The sequence below is a fragment of the Triticum aestivum genome, chromosome 4B (assembly GCF_018294505.1).
Source record: "Triticum aestivum cultivar Chinese Spring chromosome 4B, IWGSC CS RefSeq v2.1, whole genome shotgun sequence".
In the NCBI taxonomy this organism is placed as follows: Eukaryota; Viridiplantae; Streptophyta; class Magnoliopsida; order Poales; family Poaceae; genus Triticum; species Triticum aestivum.
Window position 1 is genome coordinate 112,301,961 of NC_057804.1, and position 22,891 is coordinate 112,324,851.

Here is a 22,891-nt window from a genome sequence, read left to right on the forward strand (position 1 = left end):
CATTAGCGTATTTACGGACAAGTCATCACTCTCACTAGCATATAAAGTTTTTTTTTTTAGATAACTCACCACGTTTAGTACTATACATATTAACTGGATGATACTTGTTCAACCTATATTCCTCCGAAATGAAAATGTATCATCTGATTTAGTACTACTTATTTTCCTTCTTGAAACACATGCCAAAATCTGTGCGGGCGTATATGCATGTGGTGTTTCTGTTAATTTCCATGATGAATTATTATACTCGTCTAAAACAGCTCCCGAAAAGGAATATTACGCGGTAGATTCCTGCAGAGAGTAAGTAAATATGGCTTACATCAGGGGGCGGAGTGCAATAAACCCACAGCAGAGCTCTAATAAAGCGCTCTTCCCCGCCGGCGTCAAGGATTCAGGCCGACGGCGAAGGGCAGGCTCGCAGTCTGAGACGAGCTCATAGAACCCAAGGAGCGGTGCCATGGTGATCTCGGTCCCCAGCCACCGGCGCACCATACGCGACGCAATGCTCGGCGGGGGCCGCCAGCTACACAAGCCCCTTCGATGCGCCTTCTACGACGGGATTCCCGGTCAAGGCCTCGCCGCCGCGCTCGCCGAGGCCACTGGGAGCGTATCCCTCTCCCGCACGCCCGCCACTGACGGCAGCGTCGGAGGGAAGGCGGCGAGGAACGTGCTCATCCTCATGAGCGACACCGGCGGCGGCCACCGCGCCTCCGCCGAGGCTCTCCGGGACGCCTTCCGCCTCGATTTCGGCGACGCCTACCAGGTCCTAATCCTTCAGTTTCGCTCTGCTCTCGCAAGTTACAGCTTCAGTTTCGCCCTCCAAAATGTCATTTTGTTAAATTAAATTTGGTTTGCTGCTGGTTGGTCAGCGCAGGTGTTCGTCAGAGATTTGGGGAAAGAGTACGGCGGCTGGCCGCTGAACGACATGGAGCGGTCGTACAAGTTCATGATCCGCCATGTCCGGCTCTGGAAGGTGGCCTTCCACGGCACCTCCCCGCGCTGGGTTCACGGAATGTACCTCACCGCCCTCGCCTACCTCTACGCCAAGTACGAACTCGATTGCATGGCCTGCCGTCGATTTGACAGCGACAATGCACGACCGGATTGTGTGTGTTGTTGTTCTGATTTGTTATTTTGTTTCAGTGAGGTGGTGGCCGGGATGATGAAGTACAAGCCGGACGTGATCATCAGCGTGCACCCTCTGATGCAGCACATCCCGCTGTGGGTGCTCAAGTGGCAGAGCCTGCAGCCCAAGGTCCCGTTCTTCACCGTCATCACCGACCTCAACACCTGCCACCCGACATGGTAAGCAACCGGCATGGTGCAAACTGGGGATTTTCTTAACTGATCAGGATTCAGGAGGAGCATCTGAAACCATGAACTTGGCAGGTTCCACCACGGCGTGACAAGGTGCTACTGCCCGTCGGCCGAGGTGGCGAAGAGGGCCCTGACCCGCGGGCTCGACCCGTCCCAAATCCGCGTGTACGGGCTGCCGATCAGACCATCCTTCTGCCGCGCCGTGCTCGACAAGGTGGGCATGTCTTCGAGCTTCGCATTCTTCTGCCATTGCCGGGTCCAATCAGCTCTTGAGCTCTGCTTGGTTGGTTGACAGGATGAGCTGAGGAAAGAACTTGGCCTGCACCCTGAACTACCCGCTGTTCTGCTGATGGGAGGCGGCGAGGGGATGGGCCCGGTGGAGGAGACAGCCAAGGCCCTCGGCCACGAGCTCTACGATCACCGGAGACGCCGGCCGGCCGGGCAGGTCGTGGTCGTATGCGGCAGGAATCAGGCGCTGCGGTCCACCTTGCAGTCTCTGACATGGAAGGTCCCTGTCAAGGTACCATTGCAGATGCCGAATCTAAGATGCGCATTTCAGGTGGATGCCTCCCTCTGCTGCAAGCGACTGTTTGGTTGGTGCTGACTGAACTTTTCGAGCGTTTTGTCTTCAGGTTATGGGGTTCGAGAAGCAGATGGAGAAGTGGATGGGCTCTTGCGACTGCATCATCACTAAGGTATATGTTATGCCTTATGACTCTTCATTACTGGAACTGGAATCTGATCTGACTGATGCATTTCTGGGGCACTTGCAGGCTGGCCCTGGTACAATTGCAGAAGCCTTGATAAGAGGACTTCCAATTATTCTCAACGACTTCATCCCCGGACAGGTCTATGCTTGTGCCAGTACAGTAATTTTTGAATTTATATACGATTATACGACCCTATCAAAATGATTTAGTCGGTCCAAACAAATTAGGCTAGCTCAACTTTTTTTTCTTCCCTTTTGAGTGTTGAATATATTTCCATTATTGGGTAGGCCATGCGTGCCAACTAAACTTGCCATCCTCACATTAACTAAAGTTGCATAAAAAACGTTCGATTTGCCATGTGCAAAATCCGAACATTTGGGATTTATCTTTTCTGAAAAGATTTAGTCGATCTATAAATTTTGCGGGGTAACTAAACTAGCTCAACTAACTACGAGTGCTGATTACATTTCCATTATTGGGTAGGCCATCTGAGAGTGACTGTTTGTTGCCATTGTCATTCACTAGTGGTTACTTCCACCGAGATCTTATCAAGTATGTCTCTAGCTAACATTTAGGCGTAATCTTTTATCATCCAGGAAGTAGGGAATGTGCCTTACGTGGTCGATAACGGCGCCGGTGTGTTCTGCAAGGACCCAAGGGAGGCTGCGAGACAAGTTGCCCGGTGGTTTACCACAGAAACTGACGAGCTCAGGAGGTACTCCCGCAATGCGCTGAAGCTAGCGCAGCCCGAAGCGGTGTTCGACATCGTGAGGGACATCCACAAGCTCCAGCCGCAACCTGCTGCTCTAACCCGGATCCCCTACTCCTTGACCTCACAATTCTCATATCATATATGAACTCGCGGAACCTTTTGCAGAATATACTCTGCAAAGTGAATATGCCTTCAAACTTGGCTGTGCCTCGGCTTGGCTGCCTGCTGAAGAACATGTATATACCATGTACATAACTGGATGGAACATCTATGTTGGTGCTCCTTTTCTAAAAAAAAATTAATAATCTATGTTGGTGCTCCTTTTCTAAAAACAAAAATTAAAAAAAAAATCTGTGTTGGTGCTTCTGTAGTGCTTGACTGCTTGTATTGGACTATTGGTAATTGGAATGTGAAATGTGTTTTTCTGGACGAAATTATTGCTTGATAAACATATACTCCCTGGGACAGAGGGAGTAGTACTTTTTTTTAATAAGGCAGAGGGAGTAGTACTTAGTACTCCATTCGTTCCGAAATAAATGGCCCAACATTGTACTAAAATTAGTATAAAGTTGAGTCATCTATTTTGGAACGGAGGGAGTAGTTGTAGCGCAGTTGCTTGTAAAACACCAGTTGATTTGTTTATATGAAATCGTAGGGAGAGGGCTCCTCTTTTGCTAAAAAAAACATACATTGCTAAAGGTATTGTCATTGTCATACATGTTTTGCCGCCCGAGTTTGATACCAATATTACTACATACTATGGGCTATTGGGCTGGATTCTCGACATACACGTATTAGAGGATAAACTCGCAAACTCAATAACTCAACCAACAACAAACACCAGCATAACATCCTTTTGGAATCAAGCTTAAATCAACCAATCTCTCAATTAAAACCATATTCCACTCCAGTGGTCCGTGGGGTATCATAATCACACAAGGAGAAAGCAAGATCCTAAAGGTGAGGAACTCATCTCATCAAGAAGATGAATTTGTCCCCTCAAAAAAAAGAAAAAAAAGAAGATGAATTTGTAAAGTTTTTTTCCTCACGCTGGTTGTTGCGTGCTCGATCAATATTTCTCTATCTAAATTCCAATATACTGACGGCGACGACGACAGCTCGTGTCATGCCGGTACACATCACAACACCCAAATTGGCCGTGCTCTTGGAGCCTTGGAGACTCCGCCGACCAGTTCGCAGAGTATAGATTAGTTCGACCACTAACTACTCCGTACATCCAACTTCTCAAGTCACCGTGTCCAAAAGTCCAAACAAGATAGGCTGGGGAATGGAGCAGGAAGCGCCCGCCAAGACGACGGAAGGCGCGCAAGAGGTGACCCTCCGGCCGTTCGACCTCGCCGATGTCGACGCCATGATGGCGTGGGTGTCGGATCCGGAGGTCACGGCCTTCATGACGTGGGACCCCTACACGTCCCGCGAAGCTCTGCTCGCGTTCCTCCGGGACGTCGCGCTGCCGCACCCCTGGTTCCGCGCCGTATGCCTCCCCGGCGGCGACCGCCCCGTCGGCTCGGTGTCCGTGTCGCCGACGGCGGACGCGTGCCGCGCCGAGCTCGGGTACGTGCTGGCGCGCGCGCACTGGGGCAAGGGCGTGGCCACGGCCGCCGTGAGGCGGGCGGTCGCCGCGGTGTTCGGGGAGGTAGAGGGCCTGGAGCGCCTGGAGGCGCTGGTGGACGTGTGCAACGTCGCGTCGCAGCGCGTGCTGGAGAAGGCCGGGTTCCGGCGGGAGGCCGTGCTGCGGAGGTACTGCGTGGTCAAGGGCGCCGTCAGGGACATGGCCATCTACAGCTTCATCTCCACGGACGCACTGCTCGTTTGATTCATGCTTGTAACCTGCGTGTGGTTCATATGACGTGAAAAGAAAATTGGATACCATGTGCAATGTACGTAGCTCATGGAGATTAAAAAGTTACTACCTCTGTGTCTCTGTATTTTGGTGTAGACAAGTACTACTCCCTTTCTCCGATCCATAATAATTATGAATCTTCGGGTCCACTGTCCAGTGGTAAAAGAACTCAAAAGTAGGCAAAAAGAGATAGGCCAGTATTAGGCGCCGGCAGGCAGGCCGAAAATTCGGCCGGTCGCATGCGCACCGTGCGATTATAGCCATGCAGTTCGTTGGATCCCACCACTTAAAACGGATGCAACACATCGTTCCTCTAACAAAACTAATCAACGCTCCGCTTAGCACGGACCTCCATTCTTCTCGCGCGTGCGCCGCCCCCATCTCACCCCGCGACGCCGTCCAACACCCCCGTAGTAGCATCGCTTCCCGTCGCCGTGGCCATGGGGTCGTTGAGCTCCTACGCGAGGGTGCCGCCATGGCTGCGAGGGCAACACCATAGCCTTATTCGTCGAGTTCCGTTGTTGAGGCATTGCCGTGCCGGTTGCAGCTCCCGCCGATAAGCGGACGTAGCACCTCTCCATGGACGCGCGACCTCGAAGCACCGGCGGCTCGCCGCGTTGTCGCGGTTCGCCGGTTGCGACACCGGCGCCCACTGGTCCACCCCTTCTATGCAGCAAAATCGACTTCCGTACGCAGCAAAAAAAATGGTGCCACCCGTTCCAGCAATGGCTGCGCGTCGGTTCCAGCATCCGTCGCAGCTCCATTGATGCACAGAAAAAACGCCATGTGCATCAATGGCTCGTCCCTCTAGTCGAAGCTTTTCAAATATATAGTTGAAGCTTTTGTGTCAATGATTGCAGCTTTTTCCGTTTTGCACTCGCTTGTTGAAGCTTTTTGTATCGCCGGCCGAAGCTTTTTTCTAACCGGTTGAAACTTTTTTCATGACCGGTTGCAGCTTCTGCGGTTGCACGGTGATCGGCGATCGATCTTGTCGTCTTCGATTGAAGCTTTGGGCAACACGGATTGTAACATTATAGATCGTAAGTTCCAGCTTTCAGTATTGCACAGCGGCCGCCCCAACTTTCGTGATGTAGCATTTTTTGTTGCCGTTTCCAACAGCGGGAGTTGCCAGTTCCAGCATTTTTTGCCGTCGGTTTCAACATGCCGCGGAGCCCGGTCGTAGCATGCCATGGAGCCCCCATCGGAGCATGCCGAAGCGACTATGCAGCAAATGTCCCGTTTCCGAGGTAGAAAAAGGAAGGAGAGGGGGACAAGCTTGGGAATGCCCTCATGGCAGCATGAGGTTGGAGGCTAGCAGGAGTAGCCATGGACATGTGCTCTCGTTGGGAAAGAAGAGAGGATGAGGGGATTGCGTTCAAGTGCGGGGGAAACGAGTGGAGGAGAGAGGCTGAGAAGATAAGGTGTCGTGGGTGGGGCCATAAAGCGCGTGATATGGCTCTACCCGTTTTAATCCAGATCGATCCAACGTCCCACGTCAGACCGGCGCTAGCTTCAGCCGGTACACCGACGTAAAACGTTTCCCAAAGAGATAGGCACATGGTCGCAATGAAAATCTAACCCAACACAACATAGCTGAGTCAACTATATAAGGAGAAAACGGTACTGTGCCGATTTTTGGAAGGAAAAAGTCTGAAACAAACCTTGAATTTATAGGCGAAATCTAAATCAAACCCTGAACTTTCAATCCCTGAAATCAGCACATCAAACTTTCTGATCCCGGTCTACTTTGAACCTTGGGAGGATTTAGCAGGTATACGCTGAATTGGGCCGGCCCATTGGCGCAGTCTCTCACGCTGGTCTGGTTTTCTTTGTTTGATTTCTTTTCTTTGGTTTTTTCCTTCGTTATATTTTGTTTTTCACTGATTTTTCTTTCTTTGTAATACTTTTTGTTTGTTTTGTTTCTTTCTTGATTTTCTTCATATTGTTTTCTTTTTTTCTTTTGTTTTGTTTCTTTACCGGTAACCGGTTTTGTTTTTATACTCATTTCTAATTATTCTCAGTACCCAATGTAAATTTTTAGCGCAAATATTTTTTATACACTTTCAACATATTTTAGATAAATTATTTACATTTTCTAAATGCATGTTTTAAAAAATCGAATACATGGTAATATTTTTCCAAATACATGTTTTTCATTTCTTAACAACAATAAACATTTTATTAAACTACACGAACATTTTCTACATTGCTAAACATTTTTAAAATTGTATACACTTTTTTCAAATACATGTCACGTATATTCTTATAAGGGCATGACACATTTTTTTTACATCACGCAAACTTTTTTTACGTTGCATACACTTCTTTCCGAATATGTCACAAGCACATTTTTTTAAACTCGTGAACATTCTTGAAATGTTACATTTTCTGAATGGACGAAACATTTGTTTGAATCACGCAAATATTATTTACATTGTACATACTCTTTTTTTTTTGAAATGCTACGTACATTTTTGAGTGGCTGGATTTGCTACTTGCGGCCAGTGGCGGAGCTACACTCTAAAACCTGATTCATATTTGGAGACTACTCCAGAATGGACTAGCGGTAGGAGATGAATTATTGCGGAGGAAAATAAAACCGGGAGTGTACTGTATTGCATGTGGCCGCGATAAGACACTGGTCCATCGTTTTTGGCTGTGTCCATACTCGGTTCAGTTTTTTGGCTGTGACATTTCTTTATGCATTTGTTCAGGTTTCAAAATTTTGAAAAATGTGACATAATTTTTGAAAATCCTAAAACATTTCATGGCATGTGAAAAACTATTGTAAATCTAAACAGTTTTTGACAAATGTGATTTTTTTAAAATCACAGATAGTTTTAAAAATGTGAATAGAATTTCAAAATTCCAAACACTTTTTTAAAAACACAAAAGGAAATTGAAGTTTTGTCAAAATAGAAAACAGGAGCATTTTTTAACTTTTGAACAATTTTAGAAATGCGCGGCATTTTTTAGACTTCACGAATTTTTGTTGTGGTATAGTGGGCCGGCCCAAATTCTCGTCCGTGAGAATAGCAGGTTATCCCGGTCGGGATTGTAGTATTCCTAGTGTGCCAAACAGGTCTAGAGTTTAAAAGAGACCGGGATTACAAGTTCAGAGTGCCAATCTCCGGGATTTAAAATTCAGGGTTTGATTTAGCTTTCGTTTACAACTTCAAGATTTGTTTCAGACTTTTTCCTTTTTGGAACCTGGGCGCACGTGATTAGGAAAGAAAAATAAAAAGTAGAAAAATGTGAAACTTTTTCAAAACAAGCAGTGTGCAGTGTATTACTCATTCATGTGTAATGTTTGGGGACAAACTGAAAAGTAAGCTTAATATAGTACTTATCGATTTTGTTTTTATTCATTCAGAATACCACAAAAATCATTTCATCGCAAAACTTTACACTTGAGTGATACACTAGACAATGCTTAATCGGAGAAACTCTCATACTCCCCCTGTTCCTAAATATAAAGTGTATTATTTTTTTAAAAAGTCAAACTTATCTGACTTTGACCAAGTTTACAGACAAAAATATCAATATCTAGGATACCAAATCATTATTACTAGATTCATCATGAAATATATTTTTGTATTTTATACATTTAGTATTGTAAATCTTTATATTTAGCAACGGAGGGAGTTTTTTTTTTTTGCAATTCGGGTATATGTGCAGCCATGTCCCAATGTGTATTTAATAAAAAATAAAAAATACGCCCCATCTCCTCAGGTTATAATTGTGAATCTTCCCATCCACTGTCCAGTGGGAGAAGAACCCAAAGAAGGCAGAGAGAGGCACACGGTGAGGAGAAGCTGTCGTCTTCTTCCTCCGACAAACTCTTTGCCGCCGGCGTGCGGGGAAGCTGCGGTGGGCCGGTAAGGTGAAGTCGTCTTTGGAGTGAGAAGCTCTCCCTTCTCTGCCCGCTTTTTCTTAACGAACCGTCCGCTTCTTTCCGGTTGCCGCACCCGTTGGTCGTTGCTCCGTAGAACCTACGCCCGCCACCTGTTCGGCCAAATGTCTCACCGGCGCAAGACCACAAGGGCATCGCCTTCGAGCACCGGAGACCACCTCAGCGCCCTCCCGGATTCCGTGCTGCAGCACGCGCTTGGCTTCCTTGAGGGGCGGGAAGCCGTGCGGACGTGCGTGCTCGCCCGGCGCTGGCGCCACGTCTGGAGGCTCATCCCTCGCCTGCGCATCACCGACGTCGACGCGTTTCGGAGTGTCGAGAAGCTGAACGAGTTTGTGGACCAGCTGCTTCTGCCCCGCGACCGCGGCTCCGCACTGGACGAGTGCGAGTTTGATCTCCGCGGGTTCTTGCGGCTGGAGGACGCACGAATTGACCGCTGGATCCGCCGTGTTTTGAAGTGCCATACCCGGTTGCTGCAAGTCCAGCTCTACACTAATCTACCAGCCACTGCAGAGCCATTTCAATCGTTCGTCAAACTGGCCAACCGACCTCTCTTCTCCCGGCACCTGTGGCGATTAGAGCTCAATGGCCTCTGCTTGGAAGGTGGCTTGCTTGATTTTTCGAGCTGCTCGGTGTTGAAAGATCTGAAGATCACTAATGGTGTCGTCTCTACTGATCAGATCCTGTCCCAATCCTTGAAACAACTTACCATCATTGGTTGTGAGCTTTGTTGGCAATTCCACCCAACTCTTATATCTGCTCCAAGTCTTATTTCACTGCAGCTAGATGATTATGTCGGTGTGACTCCAGTCCTTGAAAGCATGCCATTGCTAGAAACTGCAACTGTGAATCTTGGCCATCAAAATGAGCAATATTGTGATTTCTGTGATAAAGGTGGCTTTGGAGATTGTGAATGTGGGATGTGTTATATGTATCCAGACAATGATTGTACACCCGACGTCTCTGTTCATCTTATGGGTCTGTCTAGTGCTACATGTTTGGAATTGATAGCTTCCTCTCAAATGGTATGCTTGCAGTTCATTTTGAGCTTACATGTTCAAATTTCATATCCACTGCGTTATCCTTTCATCTTGTATGAACATTACATATTATTGTTCTTACTTCTTTGTGCTTTCCACAGGTTACGTTCAGAAGGGATCTTCGATACTGTCCTGCATTCAGTAAGCTAAAATCTTTGTTACTCAGTGACTGGTGTTTAGTTGCTGACTTCCAAACACTACTGTACTTTCTCCATTACACACCACTTCTAGAGAAACTCACTCTTCAAGTCTGTCAGGTATATACATCTTCTACGTAATTACGATGTGTATTGCCTGTATGGAACTATCATCCATGATTGATCTTTTAAAGTATTTTATTTCTTACAGAAACCCAAATCCAATATGGAATTAGAAGGCAGTGACTTTTTGGAACAATCCCTTGCGCTGAAGTACCTTAAGACAGTGGAAGTTAAATGTCAAATGATTGATGAGCAGATTCATAATATTTTGAAGATCTTGAGCTTCAGCAGCAAATCCCTGGAGAAAATTAATGTCCAAAAGCTGTAGTAAGTGTGATTTTACTGTAAATAACTTCACTCTTCATGCTGTGTAAGTTATACAAAAGCAAACAATGAAAACCTGTCTTGACAATTTGATAAGTGTTAGTTACAGACATCCCAATTCCGTTCCATGGTAGAACCCTAGCACTTTGTGATAAACTTATTTGTGCGCCAGGATTGTCTGCATGCAACAAAAATATGATCGTAAGATGATGTGCAGTTGTTTGATTTGAATTATGACGTGCATTATTTATTTATTCTTGTGGGATGCGACAGGCAAATTTGGTAGATGTGTCATCATATTTATTTCTCTGTTTGAGTCATAGCATTACTTTGTACCTATTACTCTATTAGTACTAGTTACTGGTATGGTGGTCGATACTACTGCATGTTATGTTGTGTAGAGCATACTGGAGGATCTCTAGAAGCTGCATATTAGAGAAAAAATCAGTTCAGCATAAGAGGCAGGATTTGCTTTACTGGGGGCCTTTTATTTCGATAATTAAATACCAGTTTAATACATTTCCAACTGTGCAATACGAGATCAAGTTGATTGTTTGTCAGTCCGGTTGAAGTTCTATTTCACTCGACTTAACACGCTATATTCATTTGTCTAGTTTGCGTACCAGCCAAATGAAATTTCATATTTTTCACAATGCTATTCCTTTTGAAGGCTGAACTTACAGTATAATATTTGTATTGTTTGGGCAGGTTTCAGTTTTGAGGGAATATAGCAGGACTCATTTCTTGAGCGAAGACTGATTTTTCGGAAGAAATATAGCTTTTTCAGCTGCCGCTGCTAGCTGCTCCCTTGCATCATATGTGTGCGCATGAGGCCTAAGTCAGAGTGCGGCCAGGCCTCGAGCCAGATGTAGGGAATTGTTTGTAATCTGAATTTGAATACATGGGATGCGTGTGTAGTCTATATGTTCATTTTTGTTGGAAGGGTCTATATGTTAAATCTTTGTTTGTAGACGATTGGTACCATCACAAGATCATGCCACAATTGCTTTATGTTGCAAAATTTGCAAGTTATGGGGTAAGCTCACCATCACAATAAAAAAGGTTCACCATGACTCCTTTTTTGCCACTCATCCTTCAAACCAAAAAGTAAATAAAGGCCATCTCTAACCACTTGACATCTCTCCCAACCAAACAGAAAATGTCAGTATCCTTAGCCATATGGTTGAGGATACCTACTACAACTTAAACTTATTCTGCAAACCAAACACACCCTTTAGAGACGCGAAGCGATGATAGGTGCAGACCCCGGCATTATATCGCATGATGCACGAACCCATCCGATTCGCGCTCTCTCATTGTCATATGCCACGAGATGATTCTGCATTGTAATGTCTGCAAAACAGAATATCAATGGGAAAACCATTACAAACTGATGAACGCTATCCTAGTTTTGGAAAGCAGAAATGCTTGATAGAACTTCAAACCTCCAATTATGTTCAATTCCCCCATCCCGTGTTCTGAACCATTACGGATGCCCAAGCACACATTTCCTCTTTCCTGCGATCGATAAAAAAGAGTAATAAACATATTACCTAAAGATCTTCTGCTATTCATTTCTTGTAGTCACTAGAGTCACCGAGCCAAGCCAAGGTTTACCGTGACAACAACATAATTTTCAGGAGGGATGTCCAGAGTGACCTGGCTAGCGCCATAGGTAAAGGTCAATTGAAGTGGTTCGAATTCATGCTTGACATCGTCGACAGATTTGATTGGTTCGTTGTATCTCCAGCATTGAGTCAGTTCAGGATCGTTAGACACCTTCTGAAGTGTTGAGTCCTGGAGAGTGACATCCACCTGCAAGACCCAAAATCGGTGACATGTCTAGTTAGGTAGTGATTGGATTCAAACTGATGTATGCATGGGAGTCGACATGCGCTGTGATGTGAAACCTACCGCCTGAATAAGCTGCTCGTATGTGTCCATATGCACATACGAGTAGGCGCTACCACTGTCAAAGACAGCAACCCTCGGCGTTTTGCTTAACTCGTATTTCAGTAGTACGTCGAGGTTCCATGTTACTTTGCCAGGTGAGTAGTAAATCCTGAAAGAAACAGAAAAAAACAAGAACAGCATTGTCATCATGTCATGTGATGTGTGCAACCAAATGAGAAGAAAAGAGACATCTGCACGTTGTACATATATTGATATGTATGATGCTATCTTACGTGTACTCTTGAACCATGGGAAGCCAGGTTACACCAGTAGAGGGCACGTCGCCCCCAAAGAAGAGGTAGCCCCCTCCATGGCTGCTGAGGCAATGGCCAACCACATTCTCGGTGATCAACCCTTGTTGCTTGAGCTGTGAGACGAGGTCTCCCGTTCCCCTACCGATCCCGAGGATGCCGTCCACCTCCAGCTCTTCTTTTTCACCTTGCTGGTCATATCCGCAGCTGCATGCATGCGCGCACAAATGAACAACGAACTGCATCGGTTCCATGCAATGCAATGCAATGTGATTGGGCGAGTTTGTATGTACCCGAAGGCAAGGTTGGGGCGGTCGTTGCGCATGGGGAGGGAGAACTTGTCGGCTAAGAGCACGCCCATGGATGAGTAGCCGTCCTTGTAACTTACTATATCGTAGTCGCATTGGTTTGGATGCACCGTGCAGTCGTGCACGGTGTCCAGGTCCTTGTGCATCATGGCACAACGCTCGTCCTCGCATGGCACCCGGTTGCTCGATCGTGGTCTGTACACCTCATGTGGCACCTGTAACAAGAATTACCCACCATCGAGTCGATTTCATGAGTCATTTCACCGCCACGCGTTTGATACAAGAGTAAAAACCGCATGAAACTACCACTTGGGAGTTGGGACACACGAAAGATATGCAAGAGCCACATGCATGCATAACAGATGATAAGCCCTCATAGCTAACACTCTAAAGCAAAAATGAAGTAGCCGTGGGTGCACCGTACCTTGTGGAAGCTCTGGCGAGGGGCGTCGCACTCCAGCCACGTGAGGCCGCTACCGGTGTCAACATGGAGGAAGTAGGGCTTTGCCGGCTCCCCGATTCTCATGGTAACGAAGAACTGGCTGTAGTTACACATGCAGAAAAGGCGTGTGTCAAATGCAGCACTAATACAAGTTGATGCACACAGATCGCGTTGCGTTTGCATGTACTACCGAACTCTAGTGTAATGAACAAATAATCAGCGGAACAGAGAACAGCAGGATCGAGTTAGAGGACAAGATAACTTGCATACGAATTCAGTTAAAATATTAATTTGAAACATGCAATGAAATTCAGTGCAGCTCCCCACCTGAACGAAAAATCATGTAAATTACCAACAAGGATAAAATCGCAGCATTTTTTGCACATTAATACATTAGAGACCAACAGTTTCTTCCATTACACAGAAAAAAGTATACAAGAGTAGCTTCCATCATAAGAAAAAGTTAGAATCTATACCCAATAGGATAGACGTTGCCGCGGAGCTCGAACACCATGGAATTGGAGGAGGACAACAGCGCGAGTTGGAGCAAAAGAAGAAAGATGGCGATGACCTTGGCCCACATGGTAGCCGTGTGGGAAGAAGAAGACAGTCCTGGTCCCTGGAGAAAGCAGGTAGTGTGATCTATCGGGTTTTCCTTCTCAATTCACCTATTTCTATGGTGTGTGGGAAGGATGCCGAGGTACTTATAGCACTGTCCTCTCCAAAAGCCTTATTCTCTTCACCCTAAAAAAAGCCTTATTCTCTTCACCTTTCGCATAATTCTGGTTCCAACATTAATTATCTTGTCAACTGCTATATGTGTGTGTGTGTGTGTGTGTGTGTGTGTGTGTGTGTGTTAGATGTACCCTGCAGACCTGATGAATAAACTGTATCTAAAATATTTATTGGCCGAAACCACTGTTTGACCTTGTCAGCGTTTATCGTCGCAAACTGAACCGGACATGAAAGTATTTCATGATTTGACCCTTTTAGAAACGCCAGGGCCCGTGGCGTTTTTGGTCAACACTTAAACGCCGAACCAACTAGTGTTTCTTCCCTGGCCCACTGCCAGGCCGAGAACGCCCGAAAACGCCGAGGCATCTAGTGTTTCTTCAAACGCCAGCGTCTATGGCGTTTCTAGTGCAGATATTTCAGGTGGCCGTGGGCCTTTCACCCACCACTCACCACTCACTCTCTTCTCCCCCTTTGGCTTATCCCGAGCTCTTGCCATTTTCCCCCTTTGTGTCCCTCACTTAGCCCCTATCAAATCCTTGCAAATCGATTAGATTGGTCCATGAATCCAGTGTCATTTCCGTTTCTTGAGGTAACCTCCTTCATCTCACAAATTTTTATTGGTTGGATTTGTCTATTTGGATTGTTTTGTTCATGTGGTTCCTAACCCTAGTTTTGAAGATGGTTCCATAATATGATGTTCTTGAGTATTGTTGTTCCAATATGTTGCATTGTGATGTTGGTGAACAAACCTTGGGTTATGCCTAATGTTAAGATTTAGGGTTAGGGTTATGCCTAATGTTAAGATTAGGGTTAGGATTAGTGGTTTTGTCAAGCAATGTGGTATATTTAGCATTGTACATTTCTTATACTTATGTTCCCCCTTTTTAGATGGACAAGATTGTGAATATTCATTATGTTGACAAAGAGGCATTCATGAATGTGGATATTTGTTGACAAGTATGAGGAAGTGTTGATATTTCTTGAGACTCCTAGTTATCAAGAGGTTGTGGAAGAAACACGGATAAGATTAAAGTGGGTGGATGCAGGTGACCAAGTTGAATTAGTAGGGAGATATGATGTTGGGTCGGCACACAAGTGTCAAATGAAGACAATGCCTATCAATTCCAATTCGCATTGGGTTGCATATAAGGAGGTTGTTGCATCCTCGGCATTCAAGTCACTCGAAGTCTTTGCAACTAAGGTGGTCCAGGCTCCTCTCTTTCATGTTGACTTGAACCAAACTTTAGTAGATGATGTGAACCCGGTTAGTAGTGTGCCGCCTATTGTTGAGCATAAAGTTGAAGTGGAAGCCAATGAGTATCCCCAATATGAGTTCGGAGGTAGTGCACCGATCAAAGATGATGGTGATGACTCCGACGAAGAGTATGAGAGGCACCACAACATTGTTGGTGACGTAGAGGCTGAAGTAAGGCATAAGGACATGGATCCTGACATTATCTATCAGCGTGCTTGTGTGGATGACTCGGATGGTGAAGGCCCAGTGAATGAGTTGGACGAGGATGGCTTGACTGAGAAAGAAGCAGAGTTGTACACAAAAATCACCAGTAGGGATCATAAAGTTCCCTTGTTTTGTGATGTTAGCCTTTACATGTAAGGCTATAGTCGACGGTGGCATGAGCAAGACAATTGAGGCTAGACAGTTCCCAAGTAGTACACTCGACGAGATTTCAATGTCGTACGTGAGGAAAGGTTTGATGTTCGAGCACATGCTAGAATTCAGGATGTGGTTGTGTGAGTATGATGTCAAACACCACAGGCCTTTCATAGTTGTTCACTCGGACTGCAACAAGCGATACACCGTGAAATGTGAGGTACAAAGATGCAAATGGAAAGTCAATGGAAGACTCACGAAAGATGGTTGGTGGAAAATAACTAGTTGCAAAGCCACTCACCAATGCACACCATCTGCCATAGAAGCATGGAAGACACACCGTCAGCTAACCTCGGAATTCATTGGTTATAAATACCATAAACATATAGCCGAGGATTCAACCATTAAAGTGAAGTTGTTGATGAGGTGGGTTGAAGATAAGTTTGGATATAAGGTCAAGTACGGGAAGACATGGATGGCCAAGCAAGTCGCTCTCAGAATGTTGTACGGTGGATGGGAAGAGGCGTACAACACGCTACCCAGGTTGCTGGGAGCGATGTCGTATAGAAACCCAGGAATGTACCACTATGTCCAAGATATTGAAGGAGTGTTCCGTCGTGCCTTTTGGACGTTTGGCCCATGCATTGCGGCTTTTGAGCATTGTCGACTAGTTCTGTCTATAGATGGGACATTCTTGACAGGCAAATACAAGGGCACACTCATGATATCAATGTCACATGATGCTAATGATCAGGTGTTGCCTGTGGCATTTGCTTTGGTCTCCGTGGAGAACCAAGACAACTGGGAATGGTTCATGAGACTTGTTAGGAGCACAGTCATTCCTCCGAATAGGGAGGTATGCATCATATCTGATCGGCACCAAGGCATATTGAAGGCCGTGGATATTCACATTCCAGGGCATGCGAGGCTTCACCACCGATGGTGTATGAGGCACTTTGTTGCAAACTTTTACAGGGCTTGTAAGAACAAGGATCTTTGCAAGGATCTTAACTCCGCATGTGTAGCCTTCTCCGTTAAGTCATTCATGACACGCTTGAACAAAATCTATGAGAAGGCAAATGAACGTGGGAAAGATTTCTTAGAAATGAATATTGATGAGAGACACAAGTGGTCACGTGCACATGGCGAAAGAGGCATGGGATATGGTGACATGACAAGCAATCTTGTTGAGTCCAAGAACATCCACGAGGCTGTGTATCCCGAGCCATCAGGAAACACCACTTGGGTCAAAAGATTCCATAAGTAAGCCCTGGTGTACCTCTCCACAACAGCCGGACTTGCATTCTCTGGGCACTTGTAAAAATGTTCTTGTAGCCACGAGAACAAAACACCGGATGTCCTAGGATCCTTCTTTGTTTCATGAATCCATGGGGGAGGTTCAACACCAACCAAACCTGCAAACCGTTGTCGCCACCCCTCAGACTTCACCTTCCGGGTAAGAGCCCTGCCCTCGATCGGAAGCCCGAAGATCATCGCAATATCCTCCAAAGTGACGGTCATCTCACCAAGAGCAAGGTGAAAAGATGCGTCTCCGGCCTCCAACGGTCTGTAAGGGCGGTAATGGCCGTCAAGTTCAGCCATGGTGGTGTGCCTTTAAAGTTGAGCACAAACTGGAGAAGATCCATTCTTCTAAAATAAGGCTCGTAGCGATGGTCATACTTCAGGGACTCACATGGGTTGTGGCCTCTCAACTGAAGTACTGGAGGAACCTACAAAAACACATGCACAATTTATATACTTCTCTAAACTACTCACGATATGAGAATCAACCATGTAGATACATAATTACCTCCCCTCTTTCCACTAGCACATCATGATGCTTCTCCTCGTAATAATCATCAAGACCGGGATATTTATCCGGCTCAAACATCCTACAAAATAAGGTCAATGGATTCTTTATGATATATGCTTAAAATTATGAACACGTCATTTACAAAATCATGTGAGAAACTACTACAAATTATCCCAAAGATACAAATCATGAACCACATTACCAACACCAATTCTTTTCAACCTATTTTATCCCAAAGAATCTATCACAACTAATTATGAACAAATAATAGGTTCAACCTAATCCAAAAAATGGTCTATCTCTAAATCCAATACTACACAAGTTCACTAAGAATACTTCAACACAAGGAGTACTTGTCTTCTTTCTAAACATAATCTAACCAAAATATTCATCAAACAAATCACTAATAACTCATCTTAGGGTTCCACCATGTTTGAAAAAATGCATCTACATAAGCCAATCTTAACTGAAAAATAAATGGAGGATTGAGAAGATAATACCTCAAGCAACTCGGGGATGCTCCGATCTACTCGTCTTGATGGTCAAAATAGAAAATTTGGGGGGGGGGGGGGATTTGGTGAAGAAGATGGGAGGGGCGGCCGCCAGTTCCTCGCTAGACGAACTGCCCGACCGGGGCTGCGAGTGGGGGCTGGGTCAGGCCCCCGTTGAGGGAGTCCTGGATAAGGGGGTATCCGAACAGCCGGACTATATACTTTGGCCGGACTGTTGGACTATGAAGATACAAGACAGAAGACTTCGTCCCGTGTCCGGATGGGACTCTCCTTGGCGTGGAAGGCAAGCTTGGCGATTCAGATGTAGATCTCCTCCTCTGTAAACCGACTCTGTGTAACCCTAGCCCCCTCCGGTGTCTATATAAACCGGAGGGTTTAGTCCGTAGAACAACAATCATACCATAGGCTAGCTTCTAGGGTTTAGCCTCTTTGATCTCGTGGTAGATCAACTCTTGTAATACTCATATCATCAAGATCAATCAAGCAGGAAGTAGGGTATTACCTCCATCGAGATGGCCCGAACCTGGGTAAACATCGTGTCCCCAGCCTCCTATTACCATTAGTCTTAGACGCACAGTTCGGGACCCCCTACCCGAGATCCGCCGGTTTTGACACCGACATTGGTGCTTTCATTGAGAGTTCCTCTGTGTCGTCGCTGCAAGGCTAGATGGCTTCTCCAACCTTCAACCATGCTGCCCTGGGTGAGACTTTTCTCCCCGGGCAGATCTTCGTGTTCGGCGGCTTCGCACTGCGGGCCAACTCGCTTGGCCATCTGGAGCAGATCGATAGCTACGCCCCTGGCTATCAGGTCAGGTTTGGAAACCTAAACTACACCGCCGACATCCGCGGAGACTTGATCTTCGACGGATTCGGGCCCGTGTCAAGTGCGCCGAACAATCACGACGAGCATGACCTAGATCTGCAGTCGGACAGTATTCGGAACACCGCACCTGCTTCAGCTTCGGACTTCGTTCCAGAGCAGGCTGTGCCTCCCGAGGACGGGTGGATGGACCCCGCCCCGAAGGCCGCGTTCTCATCGGCGTTGGAGCCGAACACAGACTCCTCTCCTCAGGAAATCTGTACCTCCGGACCCCCGGACTCATCTCCGGTAGTGTGTTCTAGACCACACGCATCCGTGCCCATCGAATCTAATTGGGCTCCAGTCATGGAGTTCGCCACCGCGGATATCTTTCAGCACTCACCCTTTGGAGACGTGCTGAATTCATTAAGGTCTCTCTCTTTGTCAGGAGACTCCTGGCCGAACTATGTCCGGCTCGAGTGGGAAGCTGGCGACGAAGAAATTCGTTACCCACCCACCACCCACTTAATAGCCACGGTCGACGATTTGACCGACGTGCTTAACTTCGACTCCAAAGACATCGACGGTATAGACAACGATGCGGGAGAAAAACAGGAACCACCGCCCACAGGGCGCTGGACTGCCACCTCTTCATATGATATATATATATATATATATATATATATATATATATGGTGGATACTCCCACAGAAACCAATGGCGACGAGGAAATGGGAGATAACCCCTCGGGGAGGAAAGCAAAACATGGGCGTCATCGTCGCCGCTCCAAGCCTCTCCACAACAATACCGGCACTGAAGAGGAAAATCTAGATGGTGCCGAAGAGGAATACGATCCTGATCAACCCACCTTCGTGCAAGCCGAACAAGAACACGGGCAGGCTAGCCTAGACAAACAGGCGATGGACGGATACTTGGAGGACGATAACTATATGCCTCCCTCCAAAGACGAGGTGAGCCTCGGTGACGACGAATTCGGCGTACCAGAGGATCCCATAGAGCAGGAGTGCTTCAAGCACAGGCTTATAGCCACTGCAATAAGCCTAAAAAAGAAGCAGCAGCAGCTCCAAGCGGACCAAGATATGCTCGCAGACAGATGGACCAAAGTCCTGGCGGCCGAAGAATACGGACTCGAACCCCCGAGTAGGGGATACCCAAAGCATAAACCGCTAGAAGAAGAGGCCTAAGAGCCTGAACTTCCAGCACAAGATGAGCCTGACCGACCACCACGTGGCCGAGATAAAACAGCATGTCAGGCCGGACACCAGCCCGCACCCCCACGCCAGTTCACTACGGCTCAGGGCAATATGCAGGACCTGTGAGATATACTGGAAAACAACGCAGGACAACCAAGATCGATCTATGGATCACGAGGGCACGCCACAGCTCAGGACACCGATCGTCACGCCAAACACAATACTGATAAATCCGGCCGGGCCGGACATTACCGACCAGACCTAATCGGACTACGCCGCGACATAGCCCGACACAGAGGCACCGCACACCCCCTCTGCTTCACTGATGAAGTAATGGAACATGAGTTCCCAGAAGGGTTGAAACCCGTCAACATCGAGTCATACGATGGCACAACAGACCCCGAGGTGTGGATCGAGGATTTTCTTCTCCACATTCACATGGCCCGCGGTGATGACCTACATGCCATCAAGTATCTCCCACTCAAGCTCAAAGGGCCATCCAGACACTGGCTGAATAGCCTGCCAGCGTACTCCATTGGCAGTTGGGAAAATCTTGAGGACGCATTCCTCGATAACTTCCAAGGCACCTATGTGCGACCACCGGATGCTGACGACTTAAGTCACATTACCCAACAACCCGGAGAGTCAGCCAAGAAATTCTGGACTCGGTTCCTAACTAAAAAGAACCAAATTGTCGACTATCCAGACGCCGAGGCCCTGGCGGCCTTTAAGCATAATATCCGTGACGAGTGGCTTGCCCGACACCTCGGCCAATAAAAACCGAAGACCATGGCGGCACTCACGACACTAATGACCCGCTTTTGCGCAGGTGAGGACAGTTGGCTGGCTCGCAGCAACACCACGCCAGGAAACCCTGGCACTTCAGATATCTGTGATAGTAATGGAAAGCCACGGGGCAATAGACACAAGCGCCGAAACAATGGCGACAATGCGGAGGATACGTCAGTCAATGCCGGATTCAACAACTCCAAATCCGGTCAGCGGAAGAAGCCGTTCAAAAGAAACAATCCGGGATCGTCCAGTCTGGACCGCATACTCGACCGCTCGTGCCAGATTCACGGCACCCCCGACAAACCATCCAATTACACTAACAGAGATTGCTGGGTGTTCAAACAGGCCGACAAGATAAATGCCGAGAACAAGGACAAGGGGCTGCACAGCGATGATGACGAGGAGCCCGGTGTCCGAACTCTGGAGGACAGAAGAAATCCCCCCCTCCAGGTAAAAACGGTGAACATGATCTATGCCACTCACATCCCAAACGAGAGCGAAAGCATGCACTTAGGGACGTTTATGCGATGGAGCCCGTCGCCCCAAAATTCAACCCATGGTCATCCTGCCCGATCACCTTTGATCGTAGGGACCATCCGACCAGCATCCGTCACGGCGGCTCAGCCGCATTGGTCCTTGACCCAATCATCGACGGATTCCACCTCAGCGAGTCCTCATGGACGGTGGCAGCAGCCTAAATCTGCTTTATCAGGACACAGTGCGCAAAATGGGCATCGATCTGTCACGGATCAAACCCACCAAAACCACCTTCAAAGGTGTAATTCCAGGGGTAGAGGCCCGCTGCATGGGCTCAATAACTCTGGAAGTGGTCTTCGGATCTCCGGATAACTTCCGAAGCGAGGAGTTAATCTTCAATGTCGTCCCTTTCCGTAGTGGCTATCATGCACTACTTGGACGAACTGTGTTCACTCGTTTCAATGCGGTACCGCACTATGCATACCTCAAGCTCAAGATGCCAGGACCTCACGGGGTCATAACAGTCAATGGAAACACAGACTGCTCCCTCCGTATGGAAGAGCATACTGTGGCCCTCGCAGCAGAAGTACAAAGCAGCCTCCTTCGACAAACAGCCAATTCGACAACGACATCCCCGAACACTGTCAAGAGAGTTTGGAGTACCCTGCAACAGGACAGCCAGGCACGCCAGGAGCTCGATTAGCAACCCGGCCTCCACCCCAGCCCCATTCAAGCGGCGTTAGTGCCACGCATACACAACTACACGCTCAAGATACCATGGGCATAGGTGGAGGCAGGACGATAATGCGGCCAGAGTGCGGTTCAGCCGCCATGAGGCCCGCATACCTTTTTCTTTTTTCAGGACCCCACTTTCGGGCAGCCCCTTCAGAGAGATCGGATAATCGGACTCATCACAGAAGGTACACCAAGGAGGCACAGAGGCATAGCACACAAGGGAATACTCAGGTGGTCTTTTCCAATGATCGTTATACCTGTCCCTACATACACGCATGTAGCCTGCCCTTGGATAGGATATGTCAAATAGTCCTATTTTTTCTGCTTAATGCATCACTTATACACCTACGTTTTGCCGTATTGTCCAAATAACTTGGAAGTAGTACATAGCGTCAGCTTCTTATTACTATCCTTATATTTTCCATTGAATATTTATTCAATATTTGCATCCGTACACTTTGGTACGGTCAGCTCGCCAGGGACTTCTTATCAAGCCCCATAAAATGGCAAGAAAAGTCCGAACACAACAGTGCGGCACCCCAAACTTATAGCATTATATGCATCAGCTCCGAATCATGTCTTGGGTCAATAGTTGGGTTAGCCCAGCTCCCTTGTTTTGGTACCTTATGTTCCGTTATATCGGCTAAGGTAGCGCAGGGAGAACTACTGCGATTGTGTCCCGGTTCTTCCGGACGAGCACCTCAGTAGAGAAAGCCGAAAACTGACCGTCATGATGCGGCGAGAGCTGGTCGCTGTTCGCGAGGTAGTAAAATCCCTAAAGATTTTTTCCGCTTAAGGCGAGGAATTGACCTTGCCCGATTTAGGCGTGTATAACAGCCCAATTCGGCTTTCCGAATACTAGGGGCTTCGCCGAAATTTAAAATTATAGACTTCTATGGCCAAGTGAGAGTTATAAAGCCGAATAGTCCGATTGCCTGGTTCGCTGCGCTAAACACCTCCTTAAAGGACCAAGAATTTGGTTAAAGAGTGTTTAGGTTTTCCACGAACACCCCAGTACTAGTTACAAGGGGGCGGAAGCCGACGACTGGCCTACTTTCAGGTTTTGATAAACGACCGCAGAGAAGGTAATATTTTAAATCAAACAAAGCGTTATATAGCGCAATCAAACTCGTCCTCATATTACACAGACGACATGAGTACATTTACTCGA

General features: G+C 47.0%; 4 protein-coding genes across 5 annotated transcripts; 3 read left to right on the plus strand and 1 right to left on the minus strand.

The window, feature by feature from the left end:
- Window positions 1-314: 314 nt before the first annotated feature.
- LOC123094585 (probable monogalactosyldiacylglycerol synthase 2, chloroplastic) lies at window positions 315-3,048 on the plus strand. 2 transcript variants are annotated; one of them, XM_044516560.1, is made up of 8 exons: window positions 315-763; window positions 875-1,047; window positions 1,144-1,305; window positions 1,390-1,531; window positions 1,613-1,876; window positions 1,950-2,012; window positions 2,091-2,165; window positions 2,624-3,048. In XM_044516560.1, the coding sequence occupies exons 1-8, from the start codon at window positions 458-460 to the stop codon at window positions 2,882-2,884; spliced, it is 1,446 nt and encodes a 481-aa protein (XP_044372495.1). In that variant the 5' UTR covers window positions 315-457; the 3' UTR covers window positions 2,885-3,048. The 2 variants fall into 2 exon arrangements, with proteins under 2 accessions (XP_044372495.1, XP_044372496.1); XM_044516561.1 differs by having other exon boundaries at window positions 321-763; window positions 1,613-1,837.
- Window positions 3,049-3,956: 908 nt separating this feature from the next.
- On the plus strand, window positions 3,957-4,665 carry LOC123094586 (uncharacterized N-acetyltransferase p20). Its single transcript, XM_044516562.1, has one exon. The coding sequence runs from the start codon at window positions 4,028-4,030 to the stop codon at window positions 4,574-4,576; it is 549 nt and encodes a 182-aa protein (XP_044372497.1). The 5' UTR covers window positions 3,957-4,027; the 3' UTR covers window positions 4,577-4,665.
- A 3,715-nt stretch (window positions 4,666-8,380) lies between these two features.
- Window positions 8,381-11,088, plus strand: LOC123091349 (MEIOTIC F-BOX protein MOF). Its single transcript, XM_044512840.1, has 5 exons — window positions 8,381-8,486; window positions 8,593-9,538; window positions 9,655-9,810; window positions 9,902-10,080; window positions 10,786-11,088. Coding segments are annotated over exons 2-5 (1,254 nt in total). The 5' UTR covers window positions 8,381-8,486; window positions 8,593-8,620; the 3' UTR covers window positions 10,787-11,088.
- A 137-nt stretch (window positions 11,089-11,225) lies between these two features.
- Window positions 11,226-13,688, minus strand: LOC123091350 (aspartic proteinase Asp1). Its single transcript, XM_044512841.1, has 8 exons — window positions 13,508-13,688; window positions 13,014-13,131; window positions 12,575-12,804; window positions 12,264-12,488; window positions 11,992-12,139; window positions 11,695-11,892; window positions 11,523-11,595; window positions 11,226-11,430 (listed from the first exon to the last, which is right to left on the minus strand). Exons 1-8 carry the CDS (start codon window positions 13,612-13,614, stop codon window positions 11,312-11,314), a joined length of 1,218 nt encoding a protein of 405 aa, XP_044368776.1. The 5' UTR covers window positions 13,615-13,688; the 3' UTR covers window positions 11,226-11,311.
- Window positions 13,689-22,891: the final 9,203 nt, after the last annotated feature.